Source organism: Melanostigma gelatinosum (genome assembly GCF_949748355.1).
Source record: "Melanostigma gelatinosum genome assembly, chromosome: 13".
In the NCBI taxonomy this organism is placed as follows: domain Eukaryota; kingdom Metazoa; phylum Chordata; class Actinopteri; order Perciformes; family Zoarcidae; genus Melanostigma; species Melanostigma gelatinosum.
Window position 1 is genome coordinate 16,833,698 of NC_136646.1, and position 22,738 is coordinate 16,856,435.

Here is a 22,738-nt window from a genome sequence, read left to right on the forward strand (position 1 = left end):
GCCCTCTTGCTGCTCTCGCCTGTTAATGTTGAAAGAGGTTTTTAAGAGTTCTCTGCTGTGCGACGCACTTCCTCAACACTTTGCTCATTCAGAGCCACTTATGTGTGTGTGTGTGCGCTCTCAGCTAGATCCTTCCTGTTTTCTTTTTTTTATTCTGATTGCGACAGCGACTTGGTCTTGTGCGCTCCCTAATATTATGAAACAGATGCTTTCCTGTTGGATTCGTCTTCATTCTTCAGTCGGTTGAGCTCTTGTGTGGTAAACAGTCTTCTGGATTCCTGGGCTTGACTGGCATTTGTTTTTCCTCTCTGTTATCCTGTCTGACCCCCAGTCATCTATCGCACCCTTGTTTCACCCTTTACGCTCCCTCACTCGTGCTCTCCGTGTCTTTTTACATCCAGGGATGGATCAACAATGTCCGAGCTGGTTCCTTCCCCTGCCAGGGGAGCCACATCAAAGCGAGCTCCAAGCTGGTGGCCTTCAACAGCGAGCAGGCTGGTAAGGCTTTAAGAGTCAAACAGAAAGGGCTTTTGGACAACGGACATTTCGCTTTGTTTTTTATCCGCACTATAAAGACTGAGAAAGCAGGTTTCAAAAGTATGATCAAACTACATTTTCTGTGTCTGCAGGTGGAGGAATGCTCGGCCTGTCCTCCGTCAAACCTGGTTCGGACGGCCAATGGACGGTCACGCAGTTTTCCTGCCACTCTGGTAGTGTTTGTTAAGTTTTCACATCACAGTCCTCTCCTTTCCTTTCCTCCCTTGTCCCCTTTCCTACGCCACCACTGCACTCCTCAAGGACGCTCTGTTCCCTTTTAAGGAAAACTAATCATATGAGAAATGCGAATGCTTTTTAAGTGCGACAGCTGTGACCCTGATCTATGTTTTTAAATATTTCCCATGTGTTTCCGCTCCTCTCTGTCAGATCTGGTGACCGATTTGGACTTTTCTCCTTTTGATGAAAGCCTCCTGGCAACGTGCTCTGGAGATGAAACGGTGAGATTTCCTCGTATGGATCTTGTTGCTGTGTACATGCACATCAGTCCACGTTCCATCCTCTCAGGCTGTGTTTTTCCTGGCCCGGGGCTTTTGAATATGAATATGAACTGGCTCAGGTTTTTGTGTTTTTATATAAACCCTCTTTTGAAGACTCCATCCTCTCAGCACTTTATCCTCAGCCACAGGTGCCCCAGCTTACTGGAATCTGCCGAGAGCGGGTCTGCATCTTCAGCACTCAGCAGCTCGGTTTACCGAAAGGGAGCCGTGAAAACACACACGACCATTGCCACACACAGACCTCCAACACACACCGGCGTGGTCTGCAGACCACTCCTCCTCATTCCTCTGATCCGTTGCCAACACGGTATATTGTTTCCGAGAGCCTACTTGCGAAATACGAGTGTTTTTACTGAAATAATTTTCCATCTCAGCTGCACTCGTATGCCAGCATCAACAAGGAATCCAAAGTTCAACCCAAAACCCAAAATGTATGCAGTGCTGTATTACGCTTTAGCTCAAAGTGCTACAGACTTGCATCACCTCATCTCATGGCTGCGTCGTGACGTTTTTAGACGCCTGCTGTTGGGGTTCTTCCAGTCTGCTCCGTCCATCTTGTCTGGTGTGGCTTCATGGAGAAAAGTTCCTGCGGTTTAGTTCAATTTGAAAGTGTAAGTGATGCTAACCCACTGTTTTTGATATTCCCCTCTCTCTCTCGCGCTCTCTCTCTCTCTGTGTGTTCAGGTGAAGCTGTGGCGTTTGTGTAATCCAGAGCAGCAGCAGCCCAGCTGTCCCGAGCTGACCTTGCGTCCCGGTCAGGGCCGGCTGGAGCTGGTGCTGTTCCACCCCACCTCCTCCGGCCTGCTGGCTGTGGGTGCTACCAAGTCCCCCCTGATATGGGACACCAGCCGCCAGGATGCACCACTAGCAGGTATCTGCAGCTGGCAAGCAGCGCGCACGCACACACACACACACACACACACACACACGTTTGTTGTTTGTATTAAAACGACAACCAACATGTATTTAGTCAAAGTCTTTGTCGTGCATTATGTCTGTTGCGTTTGACATTTCAGTCTCTTGTCAGTTAGTCTTTCATTTCTGTTTTGTGTCTCTGTGCAACATGATTTTTTATATATTTGGGGATGGAGTGGTTGGTTTCCCTTTCTTAGTTTGGGGACAGTCTGACTGACGCTTCCTACGTTTTACAGCCCCGTGGCTCTGTCTAAGTGCTGGAGCAGCAGAGGTAATGTTTTGGTTGTTCTGGTCCCAGTCTCCCCGGACCGGCTTCAGGATGCAGTCACTATCCTCTGGCCTCACCCTGCCCCCCCCATCCCCCCCCATCCCATGACAGCTGGCCTGGCTGCTGCTCACTGCTGATCCGACTTTACATGAGCTGTACCCCCCCCCCCCCCCCCCCCCCCACCACACGCTGTCTTTCATCACCCTCGTTCCTCAGCCACATGTGTTTGAGGAGCGAGGTCTGAATGATGCAAATCTACTTTTGAATGAGTGAATCTATTTTACTTTTTATGTTCATTTCAAATCACTTTTTTTGTGTAACTGTCTTAACAAGAGCACCACTCATCTCTTTGCACCTGTTTGGCGGCATGCTGAAACTGAACAATTCACGCCAGCTGTGCTGTGCTCACTGATGGCACCGCAGCCTAGTCCGTGTCGTCCTGGTCCATTCTTAAATCATCCATACTCTGTTTCATTGTGTGTTTTCTGAATTGTCCGTGCTTTCATTTATTGCTTCGTCTCTCCCGCAGTGATCTCTCAGATGTTTTCTGTCGCGTCCTTTTGTCTCATGCCGTCATTCTGTATCCATAGTGTCTGGCATCATGTTTTTTTTTTTTTAATTCTCTAATATGAACACTGTCCCTCTCTCACCTCCCTAAATGATGACGTCTGTGTCTGCAGTGCTGGAGCAGCACGGTGACCAGCTGCAGAGTCTGAGCTGGAAACGGGACGGCTCTCTGCTGGCTTCCTCCTGCAAGGTAATAACAACCCGCACTGCAGAACATGTATGCATGTATGCATGTATGCATGTATGCATGTATGCATGTATGCATGTATGCATGTATGCATGTATGCATGCATGCATGTAGTCCGGTTTGCCTGCTGTAGTTGCAGTTTGTGACCACTAGATGCTGCCAGTGGCTCACTTTCAGCGTAGCGTGCCTCACGTTGGAAACCGCTGCTCCTTATCTGTTTATATGGGGGTTTATTTCATCAAAAAGTCAACAGGGGTAATCGCCGTAAAGCAGGACGGGGATCGCATCACACATTTGTTTAGGGATCAGGGAGCGATTCTTTAGAGGGGAAAAAGAATAAACTTTGAAAGCCCTGTGACGTGAAAGATAATAGCCAGTTTGTTTTAATGCGGTAATAATGATGACAAAGAAAGAGAAATCTTGGCCGCAGTTAATAAAAAAAGAGCCTGAGGAGATTTTCGTAGTCGGGCTGGAAACTGTATTAACTTCTAACGTGGGCACCACCTACCATGGTACATGTATGAAGATGCATGTCAGGCGTTATTATGCATTCATATGCCCCCATTCTCATCGGTGTCATCAGGAAATAATCACACAGCGTGATGGGCTTACCATTAGCTGAGTTAATAATTTGTGTAGGAGGTGGTACGGGTTTATGAGTAGGGGGGGGGGGGGGGCAGAGAAAAAGGAATTTATGAGTTTAGATTATATTGCTTGGTGAATATGTTTGATTTATAGGAAGGGCTAGAGGCGTTTCCATGTTAACATAACTCATTTATTGCTGTTGTTAGTTCTCACTGTTAGCGTCCTAGACGATGCACGATGAGCTTACTCTCGCTTGAGACGGATACACTTTGACACAGACATCCACCACATGTGTGTAATTAACGTGTATGATTGTCAGTCCAACCCCTGTTGTTTGTCGTCGCGCTGACAAGTAACAAATTACTCCGCCCGTCACCGGACCCCGTCCAGATCACGACATTAACCTTGACAGGATAATCATCCGCGCCAGAGCTACCACCCCGACCATCAGCCTTCGAAAAGGAACCAGGCACCTGAAAGGGGGAGGAGGGGGATGGAAATGTGAGCCAGGATCAGAGTCAGGGGCCTCTGAGGTTCTTGCCCTGTTGGGCTCTGGTGTCATTTAACCCCAAAAAGGCCCCTTTCAATCTCTTCAATCCAACTTAATAAAGCAAATATGGCCCGCCAACATGTGTGTCCAATCCCTCGGCCCTCCCATAGGGTAAACACGAGGGTGCAGGGCTAGGGCGGGTGAAGGGGAGGGTACCACCCTATAGAGCAGGAATCATGACGGGCCTCGTTAGGACCCAGAGAGATGTATATTTAAGACATACTCAGAGGGAGAAAAGCGCCATTCATTTCAGGCAGACCGAGTGTTTATCCGAATGATGGTGTTTCAGATGTTAGATTTACATATTAGTGTTTCTTGATGCGCTGTGTAGAAGCGAGGCGTCGCTGGATTTATGGTCCACCTTGAATTAAAAATGTCACGTTCTAGCTGAACTCCTGCAGTCTCGCACTGCCAATCACAACGGGCTCCGGCACCGGTAACTGTGGGAGACCGGGACTGGACTGGACGGGGGGGGCTGGCATCGCGGTGTGTTTGACGAGTGACGAGAGAGAGAGAGCACCCCTGGGTGAAGATTCCCAGTGTGTCTCTGTGTGTGTGTGTGTGTGTGTGAGTGAGTGTGAGTGTGTGTTTGCATAAATGTGAAAGTTGTGTGCAGAAGAAAACTCATTAACAGCAGCTTGAGAATGAGGCTTCGTCACTTTGATTAAACAGCTGCTGTCTCAGCACCAGACACACAGACCAATGCACACACCGCTGAGCTGGCCCTCCATCTGTGCATTTATGAGTTGAGGTGGTGTGTGTGTGTGTGTGTGTGTGTGTGTGTGTGTAGCCTCTCATCTGTGTGTGTGTGTGTAGCCTGTCATTTGTGTGTTTGCACAGCCAGATAGTTTCCCCCCTCATGTTGTTGTTTGCACAACAACACTTGGGTTGATATGCCAGTGAGTGATGTTAATATGGCAAATGTATGTTTGTATATGTACATACGATATGTACAGTAGATGTGTGTGTGTTTTTGGTTGTTACGGGTGAGAGTAGTAAGGATTTTTGCAAGGTCAGGGTACTGAAATGATGGCTATGGACTTTGGTTTTACCAAAAATGTGAGGGTTTGATGCTTTTCTTTGAAATACATGATCGTAAACTAACTATATTTGAGTTGGGTTTTTAATTGTTGCTTCTACAATAAGACATTTGAGTCAACGTGGGCAGTTTTAACGGTCATTTTTCACTATTTTCTGACTTTGTATTGACGAAACAATTCATTGATTGATCGAGGAAATAAACAGCAGATTTGTTGATGATGAAAATACTTGTGAGTTGCAGTCCTAGTTCTACCAAAATGATTGGTCAAGTTTATCAACCAACTTTCACCACAACTTGTGAGCGTCCTGTGCTCGTGCGCTCAGAGAAAGCCGACAGGTCAGAGATAGTTTTAGCCAGATTTTGGTATTTTTTTGTGCAACAGGTGTGCTCTTATCCATGGGTCGTGTGGTTTGAAAGTGTGTGTGTTGTTCTGGCACCGGTCCCTGAGCCTTGAGCTTCGACCTCAGGTCACAGAGGCCTCAAGACGTCGCCTTGGGGCATCACATTCGTGGGTGGGCAGCTACACAAACAAAGAGAAAAAACAAAAAGCACATTAAGAATCCCCCTGTTTGCTATTAAAGCGAATAAACCGCAAATAAATCCCCTCCTGGATCGCTGTAAAGAGCAGGACGAAGAGCAGCCGAAGCTCACACTGATCATATGGATACAGACTGATGGTATAAAATGTGTGTGTGTGTGTGTGTACGTGCTTGACTGTGTCATTGTCAGCCTCCTGATTGGCTCTGACGTGTGTATGTGAGTTGGGTCTGTGCTTGGTTTAGTCTAAGTCCTTTATGCTTATTACCTGCCATCAGCCCCGCATGTCTGCTGTGATCACACAGCGGTATTGAGTGACACGGCTGCAGACACGCATGTCCTGGCCACAGCCTGGTCCCATTAGGCCCCATTTCCTCCTCGTCCATGCAGGAGGCGCTCTGATTGGCTGCCGTGATTGATGCCAAATGCGCGTTTGGGTCTGACCGGGGTCAAGACTTTGGAGAGTTCACTGGGTTGCGTTTGCCAGCGATGAATCAGTCGTATCGCGCTGATAAATGGCCAAACTTCAGAGCGCTCGTGTTCTTCTTTAACTTAATTATACTGACGTGGAGGCTCTCTTTTATTGATGGTTTTAATATGTGGCTTTCATATTTCAGTTTTCCATTTAAGCTTCGTTAGAAAGATAAATACAGCTAACTGAGGAGCATTTAATGCCTTTCCCCTTTCGTTGTGAGAACTTTAAATCTTGACTTTGCACAACCTCTTTAATTCTACAATTAATTAGTCAGTTTATCAGGTACGCCTCGCTAAAACGAATGCAGTTAAATACAAACGTCCTGCAATAAATCCTTCCCTCATGAAGGTTGTAATGTTTAGCTTTTGAAACTGGAGAGGTGTTGATTCAACTGTCTGGTGTAAATGTGTGTTTTAAGAATGTTGTGTTTTGTGTCACCTGTCTAGGACAAGATGCTGCGAGTGTTTGACCCCAGAGCCCAGCTGACACCTGTTCAGGTAAGTCCCCTAATAAGGCCCTCGTACTGCCAAAACAGGGAAATCAGATGCTGCTATCCAGCCAGGGTCTGAAATTATTAGTATTATCCTCACCTGCCACTGTGGCCGGTCACTGAACATTTCTACTTTAATCTTTTGGTCTGCCACTTCTGAAATCTATTTCAAACGCTTTAGAATTGTAACTACTGAGGTGTTGGTACCAGACAGTAGAAATAAGGATATATATCGCGTAACCTCAGTCCATGTGTATTTAAAATGTAGGAATAGCTTTTTAATAATAATATTTCTTAATGTAAGGAAAACCTATCAACCTTGGTGGCAAGTTTCTTGAAATTTGTACCTGCCAAAGACAATATTTACCCTGTTTTTGGCAGGTGGTAGGTGCTCATTTCATTCTCTGCATCCAGCTTAGGAAACCTTTTATTCAGTACGGACAGAACTTTTAATGCAAGGAAAACAGTGGGGAAAAATAGTCCCCGTAGCTCCACTGCCATTTACTGCGAGTGACAAACATGTTGACGGTAACCCAGCTCACCACCAGTCACTCTCTGTGATCCCTCTACTATTGATTTATGGATGTGCTTCACACGCCACAGTCGCTGCTCTCCTCTTCCCACGGGTGCCCATCCCTCACTAACTGACCATGAACATCTCCACTCTCACCGCTCTGTCCTGTCCTCATTGGAAATCTCTCCCCAGCGACAACCAGGCCTGAGCCAATAGGACTCCAACACCACCACCACCAGCAGCAGCAATGAGGAAGTGGACCGGTGGAGTGTTTGTGTGTGGAGGGGAGATGAAGATGTGAGGGGAGGGTGGACGAGTGCTGCGAGAGGCCGGTCAATGTCGAGCAAATATTCTCACAGCTTTCAGTGGTGGACCTCCCAGGGTGTTTTGATGACTGAGATGCTCGCTCTGCCTTTAGGCCGAGGGCTCTCTCATCCGTAAATATGAGGAATCCTGCAAAAACACTACATGCCGCCAGCAGATTACATTTTAGACCACAGAATTACCTGGAAGGCCCATCAGCGTGTGTGGAAGTCAGGAGGAGGATTTATCCTTGTCTCTGCATTTGATTTTGTGTGTGTGTGTGTGTGTGTGTGTGTGTGTGTGTGTGTGTGCTCCCACTATGTGTTGTCTGGAATGTGTTTTTGAAACTTTGACACCTCCATGAAAGACGTACTGTTTTCAGAGGTATGTGATGTCATTGACTCTTGACAGGGTGGGAGACGGCAGTGTGTGTTTTTTCTTCTTCTTCTTCTTCTTCGTGGCGTCCTCAGAACTGTACGTCTACACTGTACAGAGTGCGAGTACAATGCATTCGCTGTCTGTTTGTTCTGAGTAACATGAGCAGAGTCGGCGGGCTCCTCTGCAGCGTTTGAACCTGGATGTTGACATCGGGTGCGTCAGTGGAATCCTGTTTTTAACACGGCATTGCAAAGGCTCTGCCTCTTTCTCACCAGACGTGCAACGCGGACATCGAGCTCTTCAGCAGCGCTCCACATCGCCTGGATAAATGCTGTCCTCGGTCACTCCGTGTAACAAATACAATTGCACTGAAGTTTTGATGTAAATCCCTTTTTTTTTTTTTTTTTGCAGCCTGAGGGTCTCATTAGTTTAGCCTCTCCAGTTGGAGCCCAGTGGTTACTGGTGGTGGGGATGAGCTGCTGGGACATTCCAGCCAATTCGACAGTATTTCTGACTTCATTCGATCGCTGTCGGTGGTGAGCAACAGACTGAAAGAGGAAAAACATGCGACAAAGTCCAGATTTAAACCCGGCAATGTGTTTTAAGTTCCACAACTCCTGGACTGCCTGTACTCTGCTCACAGTACAATATTAAGATATTTTACTTTACTTGAGTATTTTCAGTTCTGCGCTACTTTTATTTAGACTACCACTTCACTACACTTCAAATATTGTACTAATATTGTACTAAACTACATTCCACTGGTGTCTACAGTTACTTCTTAGACTTTTCAAATAATACAACATAACAATGAGAGGTTGATGCCAGACTTTTACTTGCAACAGAGTATTCTTTTACATTATTGTACTGCTACTTTCAGTTCTTCCACCACTGCATGCCGTGAACTGTCCCGTGATTCCACAAAGAACGGTTTTGTAAACCTTTTGAGTCTGTGCTGCATTCTTTTCCTCATCACTCCCCCAACAACAATATACTGACTTTATTAAATTAACAGAGGTAGGTCATGAGGAAACCACTCTGTCATCACCACTTTTCATCATTCAGCAGTACACCTGGGGGTTGCTGAGAGATCTGTGTGTATTTTTTTTATTGAGTGTGTAACCTCAATGACAGACGGGCCGAATGAAGTTGCTTTTCCTTTTTGTTTCGTTTAGTTTTTGAGCCAGCTCTCCTTTTTGTACAATCTCTTTTGTCTCTGTCCTTCTTCTCCTTCTGTCATTTTCAAACTGGGTCTTAAGGCAGAGCCCACAACAAAACAAGTGGTAAAACTAACAACAACATTGCCAATTGATGAGTGATCTGCGGTGTAAAAACGGGTTGCTGTGGACCGCTGTCCCACCAGGACACAGAGAGACCATTGATCCACGTCTGCTGGTCTCTCTGCTCTCTTTCTCTCCTTCATTCCCACCCGCTCATTAATCCTCCTGGTCTCACCGCCACGGAGAGGAAGACCAAGGAGGGAGAACACCTGAGTCAGCACCCCCACACATGGCTTCACCACCTCAAACCAGAGAAGAGTTAGGACCCATAGGACCCAGATCAGAGGGTTGCTCTTCCCTTGTTTTAGGTCTAAAGGGTGCTTAGGGCGATGAATCCTCAACGCATTAAAACACGATGAGGCCAGTCATTTGGATGCACAGACGAGGACCAGCAAAGCAACGTTCAACACCATGAAACGCAATCATTTCACATCGTCTCAGCGGTTACGCTGGAGATTCCTTGGTTTGTTCCTGATTCGAGGCCACAGTGAAGCGCTGCCATTTTCTCCACTTTTGCGTTTTGCTGTGTTTGTTGTTGTAGATGTGATGGCAGGGAAAAGCCAACATGGCCACAAAGTAATCACAACGGGGCGGATAAGTGTCCAAGCTATTTGGATTCGTAACCGCACTTAGAGTTCTGTTTGGCCTCTTTTACATGAGAGCCAGTCAGCTGTCCTCGTCAAGAAGAGCCACAAGTCTTCTCTTCTACAGGATTTCTGGAGAAGGATATCTCACAACAGCTGCAGTTAAAGTGAAGCGTAGTAGTTATCGCTTTTTGGAGGTGGCAAGAGTTTGTTTATATATACCGGTAGTCCAAAGGGCTACTCGGGACACCTCACCTCTATCAGTCATTGGTAAACATAGGGACACAGCTCATGTGCGTCCCCTGTTGTCCTGGTTCCACCCGTGGCAGTGCAGTCGAGTGGGGCTGGCTCATCCCTGTGGCCAGCACTGAACCGGCTTCTCCCCTAGCCAGGTGGGGTAAATATAGGCCCTAATTACAGCCTTGCCCTCGCCGTATTTATGGGAAATAAGACGGTGCCGGGTAATTAAGTTCTTGGACAGGAGGAGCAGTGTATGCTGCATCTGTAATCAGTGCAAGTGTGTATGTATGCATGTGTGCGCGAGAGCCTGCTGGCGGTTGTATTTAGATAGTTTGCACAGAAAGAGTGTGTGTGTCCCGTACATGTGGCATCCTGTCCCACCACTGAAGAGGAGATTGAATTTCAGATTCAAGTTTTGTTTGTTTATTTCCCAGTCTGCCCATTAAAATATATATATTTATATATTTATATATATATTGATATAAATCACACACAAAGCAGGCATAGAATCATCGAGCACCAAAGATAAACATATGTAAGCTGTTTTTGTGCTGTTCTGCCCATAACTCCCTACACAGGCCTCTTGTTTTCAGATGAGTTTCTTCGCCGTCTCCATGTAGTTAGAGGCCTCCGCCCTGCTTTCCTGTGCTGCGCTCAGGCCCAGCACACAGGGAGAAGAAAGACCTGGTCCTCATGGGACTCGCTGTTTCGTGGACACGCGCCTCATTGGGCGTTTGCGTGTCTCCCCCTTTCTCCTGTGTTATTGTATCTTTTGATCTATCCCCAACGGCCGCGTATTTGCCGAGTGCGGGGTTCTATATGCGAGTGTGTGTGTGTGTGTGTCTGTCTTGTGTATACCATGTGTGCTTCAAATTACAGGGCTGAAAATACCCCTCATAGTTTCGGGCCGGTGCTGGCCGCAGAGCCGTCGATCTGCGGTCTCTGGAAGAGGAGGGAGACGGGGAAAAAGGGAATAGTTTGCTGGACTCGGGGGCCAGATTCCTCTTTTTCAGCTCGAGCTTCTGCTGCTTCGGGTGAAATTAGAGAGGAGCAGGGGCTGGTTTGGGCTCGTTGGGCTGGGCCAAGGAAAAGCACAGCGGTTTCACTGCTAGAGGTGGCTGAGAGCAGCCATTCATACCATCTTTCATGTCCTGCCATAAATTACACAGGCTGCACTCACTGTGTGTGTGTCTCTATATTTCCCATTACTGGGAAAATGAACTTTGTTTATACATCTGTGTTATCCATGTGTCTTTGAAGTCTTATGCTTGGAAAAGAGAAGCATGCAGGGAGATGATGTGAAGTAAAAGAACTTCATTTCAGTGTGTTTGCCTCTTTAATCGACTGCTTTTATTGTATTTCCTCTTCTTCTGTGTTCGCTTGTGTATCTACAAGAAATGGAGGAATACGCTGAACTGAACTGCTTGTAGTATGTTTTCTTCTACTCGACAGGTGCTGCTGTCCAATAGACGTCAGCTGTGACATCTGTACTAAAGCCGCATCGAGCAGATTTTATTGGCTGATATTTGATGATCACAGATACTTAAATATTGGGTTTTTTATGAGCCATATGTTTTAAGGCTGCATTTGATGTATATTTGACAGAAAAATAGCCTAATTTAAGATGTTTTCATTTTTAAAGGAGCTGTATTTAATATTTAACATTTAATAATATTCTGCATCAAAACTACTGCATTAAATACCCAATTATTTTTAAAAGTCCGTGATAAAATGATTTGGTTATGTTCAAGAAAATATCAGACAAAAATATTGTTCTGATTTTTATATTTTCATTGTTGGGCTCTAATCTGTATGGATTGCTAACTAATTCATTGTTTACTGTAAGCCAGTAATTCACTGGAGACTAATTGGTTAATCAACATTTCATAGAGTAATTGACTTTAGTTGAACTAACAATGCACAGATTAGTTGAACAATAAGCGGTCCGTTGGTTTTGAGCCGCCGGTCGAGGAGGATAAGCTCAAAGACTCGTTCATCCTTCAGGGTTGAAAAGAGTATCGTATAAAACGTTTTAGTTATTTAAAATATGTTGATACAGATGTGGAAATTCCACCCCGAGTCCACAAAAAACGTTCAGTATTCTATTGTACCAACAAATTCTTTCTCACATAATGTCAACGCTTGCCAGAGAATGAGATTTTGACATTTCCCGCAGAAGGAAACTTGTTTAGAGTTTGGCAAATGTTTAGTACTAACACTAACAACATAGCGATAGTCAACATCATGAAATGTGAAATATAACTTCTGTGAAGAGGCGGCGGGGGGGGGGGGGGGGGCCCTTACTCGATGCTGAGCTCCACATTCCAACGGCACAAGCTGCATAATTCCACCTTAAACCGAGCCAAAAATGCTTCTGTGTTTAAGAAACTATTCATGTATACATCCCATCATGCTTGTTGGCTGGAAGGAGAGCCTCCGTGATAACCTGTGATTTAATGGCCAGTCTCTCTTTCTGCTCGTGTAGTGTGGCTGAGTAATATGCGTTTGACATCAATTTCTCATTCCAACTTTAAACATGACACAGCAGAAATATTCTTCTGTACACACACAGCGGCATTCTCCTCAAAACATTTCACCTCCCCGGTGAATGTGTGACGGCAGGAAGCGCACCATTTAAAAAAAATATTATTTACAACACATTTTTTGACAGTGATCTCTTAATAGCAACACCACGATGCACTCACACTGTCCCCTGTTTGTAGGAATCTCAGGTCTTGTTAATAATAGACACACGATTACACCTGGCGATAAATACGCCTTTAATTGTGCAAAGGTCAAGCTGCCAATTAGCAGGTTGACCCCCACCTAACTGTTGTAATCCCTTTGACCTTTCACCTTCTCGTTGCTCATATCAATGTAGTTTTATGTCACCTCTTATTAGTCAGAGCTTGGCTTGACATCTTAGCCTCCGTTATGCTGCATGAAAATGCAAAAATCATGACGTAAAATAGCAGTAGGAGTTCATTTCTTTTTATCCGAGTCTTTTCTCCCCCCATTGTCTCACTCGTAGGGTTTGTCTCTTTCCCAAAAGTCCCTCTGCATGGTGCATTGTGCCTGTATCTTTCTCCATCTGACACTGGGTTCAGGACTTGGTAATAGCCAGTGGTTAACTCAGCCCAGATGTTGGGACCTCCCCCTCCCCCTCCTTTTCTTCTGTCTTTCTTCTCTTCTCGCACCATATTTCAGTTCCCTGTGATACTGGCTGCCCCTCTGCCAGTGTTCAGTACAGTTCCAATGCTTCTGGCAGAGCTGAGAGCAGTCTTTCCGAATGAGGGAGCAGGACTTTAGCTGTCCCGGACAGCTGGGCAAAAACAGTGGCACAAAATCTGGATATTCCATTCGCGCGGTGGATGGAGTCCGTCTCAAATACGATTGATACGTCAATGCTCAGTTTCCATGGCTTGACTCCCGTATGTGCTTATTTTCATTGTAAACTGAGAGATAATCTTGCGTCGGGTTTGGTTTTTGATGTCATGTTTGAATTACGTCTTGTGGGTATAAACAGAGGGATGAGTTAATGAATGTTGGTCGGTCTGGTTGCTGGAAAAGAAGCCGAAGGGGTCAAGAAGTGCACAGTCGAAAGAGACGTGAATGGGTTTTGAAGTTTGAATGGGGTTTTTAGCTGCTTTAGCAAATCAACAGGCTTGTTTTTTTTGTGGCTGTGTGCACTCCGGGGGTAGCGCTGAAGAATTTCTTTGGAGGAAAAAGGGGTGAGAGTGGGTGCCAGCTGGCAGCGACGGAGCTCTTTGCTCACGTGTGTGTGTTGTTTGGGAGCGGGGGGCCTCATTAGTGTGCTGGCTGCTCTGGGACTCGGCTACACTGCCCTATGCGCCAGGTGTCACCCACACACACATGTGGGTGACACCTGGAGCCAGAAAATTTATGCCGATTAGCTGCTTTTGCGGCATCCTGAGAGTGAAGAGTCCTTTAGTGATCAGTGTCTCCTTTAGCCGTCAGCCACAGCTGGGAGAAGAAAGATTCCTGATGAAATAATCATGATTACTTGGTGAGATCAGTTCACATGAGTCACTTGTTTTGGAAAGTTTTGGTCATCCTTTTCAAATTGGAGAAAAAACCCACCTTTTTATTTCATATAAGAAATGAATCACAACATTGACATCGGCACAATTTCAGCATCTCACAGCTCCCATGTGACTTCACCTCAGTTCGAGCTTCACTTTTAAGGATCTTCAATGTGGCTTTAATCGCCCTCTGCTCTGTTCACATCATCCTTTTTATTTTAAACACGCAAATTGTTGCTCTGTCTTTGTTTTAAACTTGGCTTAAGCCTGCCGCTCCTAAGTGTTACAAGAGCAGCGAGAAGTCGGGTGTTCAGAACAGCAAATGAGGTGTGAATTGGCTTGTTGTTAATTTAGTCTATCCTGTGTTGTTTTGCAAGTGATCATTTTACTGTGGTTTGTTTAAGTGTGTGGTTTGATGGCATGCAAGTAGCTGAAGGCATATGTTTGTCCTGTGAGGGTATACAGCTCGAGGGGGAATGTGTGCATCAGGCCTCCATCGGGCAGCACAGATCTTTACTTTGAATCAGAACCTGTCAGACAGTCAGATATAAATCCACGTACAGTAGGCCCCAAAAGGCACAGAGTGAGAACAAGACCCAGCTGAGACCATCCTCAGAGAGCCCCCGAGGGAGATAAAGTGCAGCGTGTGCTCGATCCGAGGCTATAGGCTAGCTGACCTTAGCTCGACCTAAACGCCGGTGCTATTTCCATCATCCTCCATGTGCTGGCTGAATCGTACCGGTGGTTCGCTAAGAGGTCAGACAGGGCTGCTGCACAACGAGAGGTGAGAGTTTTTAGACGGACAGCCTGACGATTTCATGTTGTGCTTTTCTCAGTGAGATAGCTAAGTGGGGACCATGCTCCCACTGAAGTTTTTGTTTTCTAAGAGACACAGCCAAGTTGTAAGGCATATCGTCGAGGCATGCCCAGGTTGAAAAATGATGTCCGACATTTATTACTGTGAATCACTTTATTGGGTTTATGTAACCTGGTATTTGTTTTGGTCTACAGTTGATCGTATTTGTAGGAGTTTCTGTTATTTCAGCATTCTTCTGTAATTATTCGAAACAGCTTTCAAAATTTTAATCCAATTCTTTACCCTACGTTGGAGGTAATGTCAAACTCATTATATTGCAAAAAAATAAGACTAATTACAGATAATTGCCAAAATAACAGAACAGATCAAGCTCAAAAACAGCAAAGTGGTATTTTACCAAAGTGTCGCCATAAATCATTGGTGAATGTAAGCATTGTTGATATGATTATCATATTAAACACTTAAGCACAATTCAACACGGGATGCATTTTTTATTTTTAAATTTTTTTATTGAAGGACACGAGAAAATACATAGACATAACAACAAGAGGTTGACAAGAACAGTGGGATAAAAGCCAGCAAATATCATACAGTAGTATGTGTGTGTGAGAATGTCCTTGAGCCTTTCGAGATGGAGGAAAAAAAAAAATATATATATATATATATATATATAAAATAATAATAATTAAAAAAACCAAACCAAAAAACATAATGAAAAAATGAAAAACAGGTAAGTATGTGTGCATATGGATGTTCATGTATGCATGTACGTGGGTTTCAATTGGTTGTCCGGCAAGAAAAACAACAGAAAACAATCGTGAAAAAATACACAAAAAAAATATATATATATACACCGGTATATATACTATACATATTTCAATATTAATAGAATGGGTGGTGTCACATTTGCAGAAACATAGTAAGGGATGACCAGGTGGAATGGTGTTCTGTTGTATTGTATGTGATGGATGAGGTTAGATTTTCCATTGAAATATATTCTGTCATTAAGTTTCTCCAGTGTGCGATGTGTGTGTTATTCCTTGATTTCCAGTTCATGAGGATCGTTTTCTTGGCGATCGTTAGGGCCACAAGGAGTAATTTGCGGTTTGTTTTACTCAGATGGATTGTTGAGATGTCTCCTAGTAAGCACAGTGAAGGGGATAAAGGGACGAGGCAGCCCAGGAAGACAGACGGTGACTCAGTTATTTCTTCCCAAAAGTGATGAACTGGTGTGCAGTGCCAGGTGGCGTGAACAAAGCTATCCGGGCTGTTTTGAGTGCAATGTGGACAGATATCTGACGTGAATCCCATTTGAAACATTTTTTGCCCGGTGTAATGAATTCTGTGAAGTATTTCATACTGTATTAGTTGAAAATTGGCATTTTTAGTCATGAAGTAGATGTTATTGCAGATTTGGTTCCAGAACACGGGATGCATCTTGACTATTTTTTCCATATTACATAATCTCAATGAATCGACCGAAGTTGATCAAATAGACTCCTCATTCAGTTGTGATCAGTGTTAATTTACTTGCATGTGACTCAACCTTTTATGAACCGAAGTAAACACAGTGTGTGTGTGTTTTTTAAAGGGGAGTGTCTTGAACCGTTCAGTGCCGTCGATGACCCGCTCTACCCCCTGAGCCACAGCTGCGTACCTGCATCGGTGCTGAATGTTTCCCCCTCTGTGTTCACTGTTTCTGTGAGCATAGGGGCCCTAAAAGCTGGCTCACACATGTCTTTGTGAATGCCACATCCTTTTCCAACAAAAAAAGCCAACTCGGGTCATCTTTTACGAATTGAGCTTCTTAAGACAACAGGTTTGTGCTGCAGTCTGCGGTTTCATGCGAGAGCTAAATAGTTCTCCCTGAGTGAAGCTGGGAGTGTTTGGGTAAAGTCAGCGCCGGGCGGCCTTCTCTGCCGGAGATCGAGCCGCTTTGTTGGCACAGTGAAGATGAGGTGATCAATCAAGCTTGTCAGTCAGCTGCCCCGTGCTCTGCTGCTGCACATAGAGAATACCAGGGGTCCACACTGCAATCCTACATGGTGTTTAAAATACCGTATATAAGCCTCGGCATTGGTTAGCATGCTACGCACTTGATCCCGCACTTTAGGCCAACACCTGCTGCTGTAATTATAATCACATTAAACTTGTTTTTCTTCCATTCGTTGCAGAGTTCTGCTTTGATATGAATGATTCCTCAAGGCCTTGAAGTGCAGGAAAGTTCCAATATCGCACTTTGATTACAGCACACAAATAGTAGATTAAGGGAAGATTGTAAAACAAAAAGAATGGCCTCCAGTATTTACACAGGGTAAAGGGCTCCGTGATTATACACAAATTACACGGAACACATGTGCCTCCGGAGCGAATGCCCGTTGTGCACGATTCATGCTGCTCTACAAATGCGCGGGGGTACTTTGAAGACGTGAAGCCCTCTGTGAAGTGGTTTCAAGGGAGGGAGCAAAGTCAGCCGACTGCATCCGTCGCAGCTATGAAAGAGCCGTAAATGACAACAGGCACCGGAGTGCCGGGCCAGGCCGCGGGGATTGAGAGGCTTCGTGGTGTCTCCGACAGTCTGGGCATGATTAGCTGTGTGTTGTGTGCTCCTGCTCTTCAGAACCGTCCCAGAGAATCCTCTCTTTGTCTCTACGGAGCAGGTCTGGCGTGCAGATTCTCGGCAGCATCGTTCTCCTCATCCTCTTGTCACATAGCTCTTTTTCCTGTCCTACGGATCTCTGTTTGGGATTCAAAGGACTTCGACCACTAAGTGCATCTCTAGAATATTCATCGCTTGAACCTCAACCAACATAACCATCGAAAAACTCCAGAGATCACCAAACATGCACTTGAAAATCTCTCCTGGCTCTCTTGTGCTTCTTTTGGACCGAAACGGTACATTCAGGCTAATTCAGTGGTCCCGTTAACCACGTTAGTTCCAGGAACCAACCAGCTCTGTATGACGCTCTGATCCAAGACCAGCCTCTATGACCTCTGCTAGTTTTCCCAGATAGAGGCCCCTGCCAGTAGGCACAGTGCAGGAGGGGCCAGTGTTCCCGCAGTGTGGTGTCATTGGGTCCAATCGGTTGTTTCCCCCAGCCCCCAAAGTGGGGCAACCACAGCCCGAACTGGCACTGTAGCCCGGCTGGATGTTCTGACTGTGGCCACACGGCCCAATTAGCACCGTGGCTGAATAATCACAGCCTTCCTACCACTTCAGTGTTTCATTGCACTGAGCAGGGCAGTGAAACTGATTTGTACGCTTCGCCTGGACCAAAGAAAATCACAATGCAGGTCTGCCTCACTGCGGCCAGAACCTCGTGAGGAGGACTCTGATATACGTTTGGAAAACATTTTACGGTATCCTGATGTTTGATTCATGACTCTCCCAATAACAATGAACAATCGTTTAGTTTGCCCCTTTTTTTCGGACGCTCTATCAATCTGTTATGTTTAGAAAGTGACCTCTTCCTGTCTGTCATCCAAAATAAGCCAAATAAAAACTATTGATCCGTGTCTAGATCTATAGAGTGGATTATTGTGAGTGGATAGAAAGCAACCTGCTCAGGCTGGGTAATGGCTTTTACCCCGGCCCCCCTCTGATTTCTCAACATGCTGGATAGGATTACTTCTCCACCACGAATTTGCACAGTTTCATATTTGTTTATTGGCTGTGCATATGTCGATTCATCCATTCATTTCATGGATCACCGTCAACTGAAGGAAAAAAATGAATGAAATCTCCTTTAACATAACTGTATCCCTTTCCATGGAAGTGATCTGGAAAGTATATGAAGTTAAGTGATGATGGGAGAGAGACTGCAGCAGCAGTGAGGGTATGGTAGCGGAGTGCCAGCTCTTGAAAGCCTACACCGGTGAGAAAGCAGGGCCTCCTGCACTGCGGCTCCCCGAGTGCTTGTACATAAGTCCTATTTTCCGGCCTCACAGACAAACCGCACATCTTATTCTCAACGAAGCCCCGAAACCTCTTCCTAACCTGTACTGTAGCTCTCTTTATGTCTCGTTCACGGCCTCGTTCTGTTCCGAACACTGTCTTTCTTTTTTTAATTCTGTCGTCCACTATCAGAAACTGATCTCACAATGAATGCCCCTTTTTTTTCCCCATCCACTTCTTTGCCCCTCTTGATTTATTTTTCCGTTGGGTAGAATGATTTCAAGGGCCAGTATTCGTTGCTGCCCTCTGAAGACACTGACGTCTTTGCGGCGGGCAGTCGGTGGCGATCAGTCGCTCACGAAGTCTCCGAGGTTCAGAGTGGAGTCGGCTCTCCGTCCTGTCGGCCAGAAAAATGTATTTACTTATAGAGATTCATGAGTTTTGGGGGGTAGAGCTGAAACTATTAGTTGATTAATCAATTTGTTGAGAGAAAAATTATGGGAAACTTTTTTTGGTAATTGTTTAATTGATCAAGAAGAAAAAAAAAGGACTCATTCTCTCATTCAAGCATCTCAAATGTGAACGTTTGCGGCTTTTCTTCGTCTTATGTGACGATACCAGAATCCTACAGAAGGTTTTAGGGTTTTGGACTTTTGGCCGAGCAAAAAAATACATTTGAAACGTTTTGGCGTGTTTTTTAAAAGTATTGTTTTACATTTTATACACGAAACAAATGATTGAGAAAACAATCTGCACTTTTTGCATGTGGAAAATAAGCACTTTATTTATGCGTAAATGTGGCTTTCACATCTAATATTTGATTTTTCCGAGACCAAAAGTGAAACCGTAACAACATCCATGACAGCACTGCACCTGTCACCGTAAAGGAAATATAGGATATGTGATACATAGAATATGTAGTACGTGGGAGGATGAAAATAAGGAAATCCCTCCTGATCCCCATAAGATTGATGTGCCTTGTGTGTAAAACCAAGGTTGCCAAATTCCCACTGGTTATCTCTCTATTCTGTGTCCGATCTGTATCCCTGCACGCTTGTTCCCATTAAGGCTAAGAGTGAGAGTGTAGCGATAGAAAAGAGAGAAGACTTCTGGATATCCCATTCTAGCTGGATACTATATTTAACTGGGGATCCGTCCAGTTCGTATCACTCGTCCCTCCCCAGGGGCTGCAGGTCTTGCCTGGTGTCTGTAGAATAGACCTGGCCCCATATCGGTGCTCATACGCCTGTTGGCTCACATCTCGGCTCGTTTTTTTTTTTTTTCTTTTTTACTGCACAGAGCTTTTAGTTGCTGACACAAAGGAAATGAGACGACTGCAGGCCAGACAAATATGAAAAGAGTATGACCGCAGTAACAGTCTGGGAGGTGAGTCGGTGGAAGTCGGACTGAGCTGAAGTTTTAAATTACACAATAGTTATTATGTGTTTGCGTTTGCTGCTGAAGAGTTGCATGTACAGTATAAGCTGACACTTGTTCATTCATCGTGAGGTCAGGATGTATGTCAGAGGGGTCACTCCTCAGGTTTATGCTGTTACAGCTGCACCTAAGGGTTTACTCCATGTTGTCCTTTCCTTAGATTACGCTCCCTGCCCAGATTCTGACCTCGCACGTTCATTTCTCATCTTCAGGAAGGCGGAGAGCGGAGGAAGGAGGATGGGGAAAAAAAAAAAATAAGAGGTCTTGTGGCTTCTTGGAGAAATTAGCGAAATGTAAGATGGTTCCAATTAACGCCGGATAAAGTGGCTGTAGGCGGGCGGCAAGAGTAAATGAAGGAATGAAATGGCTGGTTTGATTTCCATCTTCTGCCCCCCCCCCCCTCAAGTTCTCTTCTTTCCCCCCTTCTGTCCTATTTCTAGAAGCCTGTGTGCTTCTGTGGAGTCAGAGTTACATTCAATATATTAAATCACGACTCGGAAACGCAACTGAAATGGGCCATGAAGACAGAGCAGGATGAAGAAAACCAAGTAAATGCCGAAAGGACTAATTTAGTCTGGTTGAGAAGACTGAGCGACGGAGTCTGTTTCAGGGGCGATGAAAGCTCCAAAGCATCCGTTATTGATTAGAGGAGGGGAAATTAAAGGAAAAGAAAGATGATTCTGTGAAAAGACGGAGAGAGCGGAACATAAGGAGAAGGTTGAAGAGATGAGTGGCTGCAGCTGGGCCTGTTTTGTTGCCTGTTAGACGAAACGCAGCAAAGCAGGGACAAGAACCAGCAAACCGACTCCTTTTGATAATATAAAATGTAATATTAACATATATTTACCATTAACACCTTTTTAACATGTTACAATATTGTTTTTCTAATCAGAAGTCTCAGTTTCTTTGTTTTCTCATCTGACATGATGCCACTCTCATGTCTGTATAATAAATATGAAACTACATCCAGCAGCCTGTTAGCTTAGCATAGAGACTGGATATGGATGGTAATAGCTAGCTTAGCACTGTACAACCATAGCGTGCCACTTTTACATTTTTGTTTTTTTATAAAGATTAAACGTTTAATGTGTTTATGAGGTTTAGAGTTGCTGGGGGATTTTGTTACCGTTGGACGGAGCCAGGCTAGCTGTTTCCCCCTGTTTCCAGTCTTTATGCTAAGCTAAGCTACTACGACTGCTGGTTGGAGCTTCATATATAACAAACCGGTATAAGAATGGTGGCTTACACTTGACAAGAAAGTGAATAAGCGTGCGGTACTTTAGTCAAAATGTTTAAGTAGTCTGTTCAAAAGGAATAGTGCAACAAAATAAACTGTCTAACCTCAGTGTCTGATATTTTGCTAATTTAAAAAAAATATATATATTTTTTAAAGGACTGTAAAACTTGCTGTGAAATGACAAATGAGTTTGCAGATTTCAGAGCAGGCGTATATGACTGACAAACATTATCTGACAGGAGGATCTGCCATCATACTGAACAATGAGCCTGAAGGAAGTTGAGAAAACAAGCACTCACTCTTCCAGCACACCAGATACATTTCTGCACCACTCGCACTCATTGTTAAACACTTACACCCCCATTAAGATGACACATGGAGAGGTGGAGAGACGGACAGAAAGAGAGATTGAGGAAGAGATTCAGAGATTGTGATGGTTCCCATATGTGCACAGAGACACCTGATATTCGTCCTGGTGGGCGAATCAACATTCTCCGTGAGTGACATAAATGTGAACTCGGTCTGTTGAAATAGCTGAGGGAGAAGGAAATGGAGGGATTCTGGGAGGAATATTTAATAGATTTATGAAACCATAATTGTCCAGACTGCTGATTGGCACGTTCATCCATACTCTAGCGTAAACCCCGCCTGCATTGAGGTTTAATCTAGATTATCACGACAATCAACACTTTCATATTTCCATTTGTTCCATCTTCATGGTTTAAAGATCCTGGCTCATCACTTTTACTATTTAGCAGTCTGAAAAACAGTTGATGCAGATGCCTGTGTTGGTAATATTCTGATATATCACGACATTTCCTCTACTGTGCGTGTGAGCCAGCCACTGGTTCTTTACACCTCCTTTTGCGTATTTTGTCAAGTCACTCGCCATTTCTCTCTTCTTTTCCGTCCTTCTGTGCGAATCCCATCTGCTTGGATCCTTTTGTTCAGGCTGCTAAGGAAAACATTTGTCATATTTTTGGGGTTTTTTCGTCTCCGTCCTCTCCTTTTCTCCCCGTTTTCAAAGTGTGTCGTGATCGATTTGTAGCATGTCTGATAGGTTTAGCCGTGGTATGCTCTGGGTGAATGGGATTCGCGTTAAATTTATGACTGCAGACGAGAGATACTGTTTGGCAACATTTCTATACACACACACACACACACACACACGAGGTCCAGATGTTGTGTCCTCTGGCTGCCCCGCGGTGTCAGTAGTAATATAGCTTTCTAACGGCTGTGTTACGCTTCCTTAAGCTGGAACGCTGTTTATTGGAAAAGGGTGAGCCGAGCGGCCCTGCACGGACCCCTTAATCCTCAATTGCACTTTTATCGCTCAAGC

General features: G+C 44.9%; 1 protein-coding gene across 2 annotated transcripts in view; it reads left to right on the top strand.

The window, feature by feature from the left end:
- Window positions 1-22,738, top strand: part of coro7 (coronin 7) — a 94,197-nt gene that overhangs the window by 1,624 nt on the left and 69,835 nt on the right. For both annotated transcript variants that reach the window (XM_079281654.1, XM_079281655.1), the window contains exons 2-7: window positions 402-498; window positions 630-710; window positions 925-995; window positions 1,740-1,926; window positions 2,919-2,995; window positions 6,628-6,678. In XM_079281654.1, coding sequence (XP_079137780.1) covers window positions 402-498; window positions 630-710; window positions 925-995; window positions 1,740-1,926; window positions 2,919-2,995; window positions 6,628-6,678 — 564 coding nt within the window. The remainder of the gene's footprint in view (window positions 1-401; window positions 499-629; window positions 711-924; window positions 996-1,739; window positions 1,927-2,918; window positions 2,996-6,627; window positions 6,679-22,738) is intronic.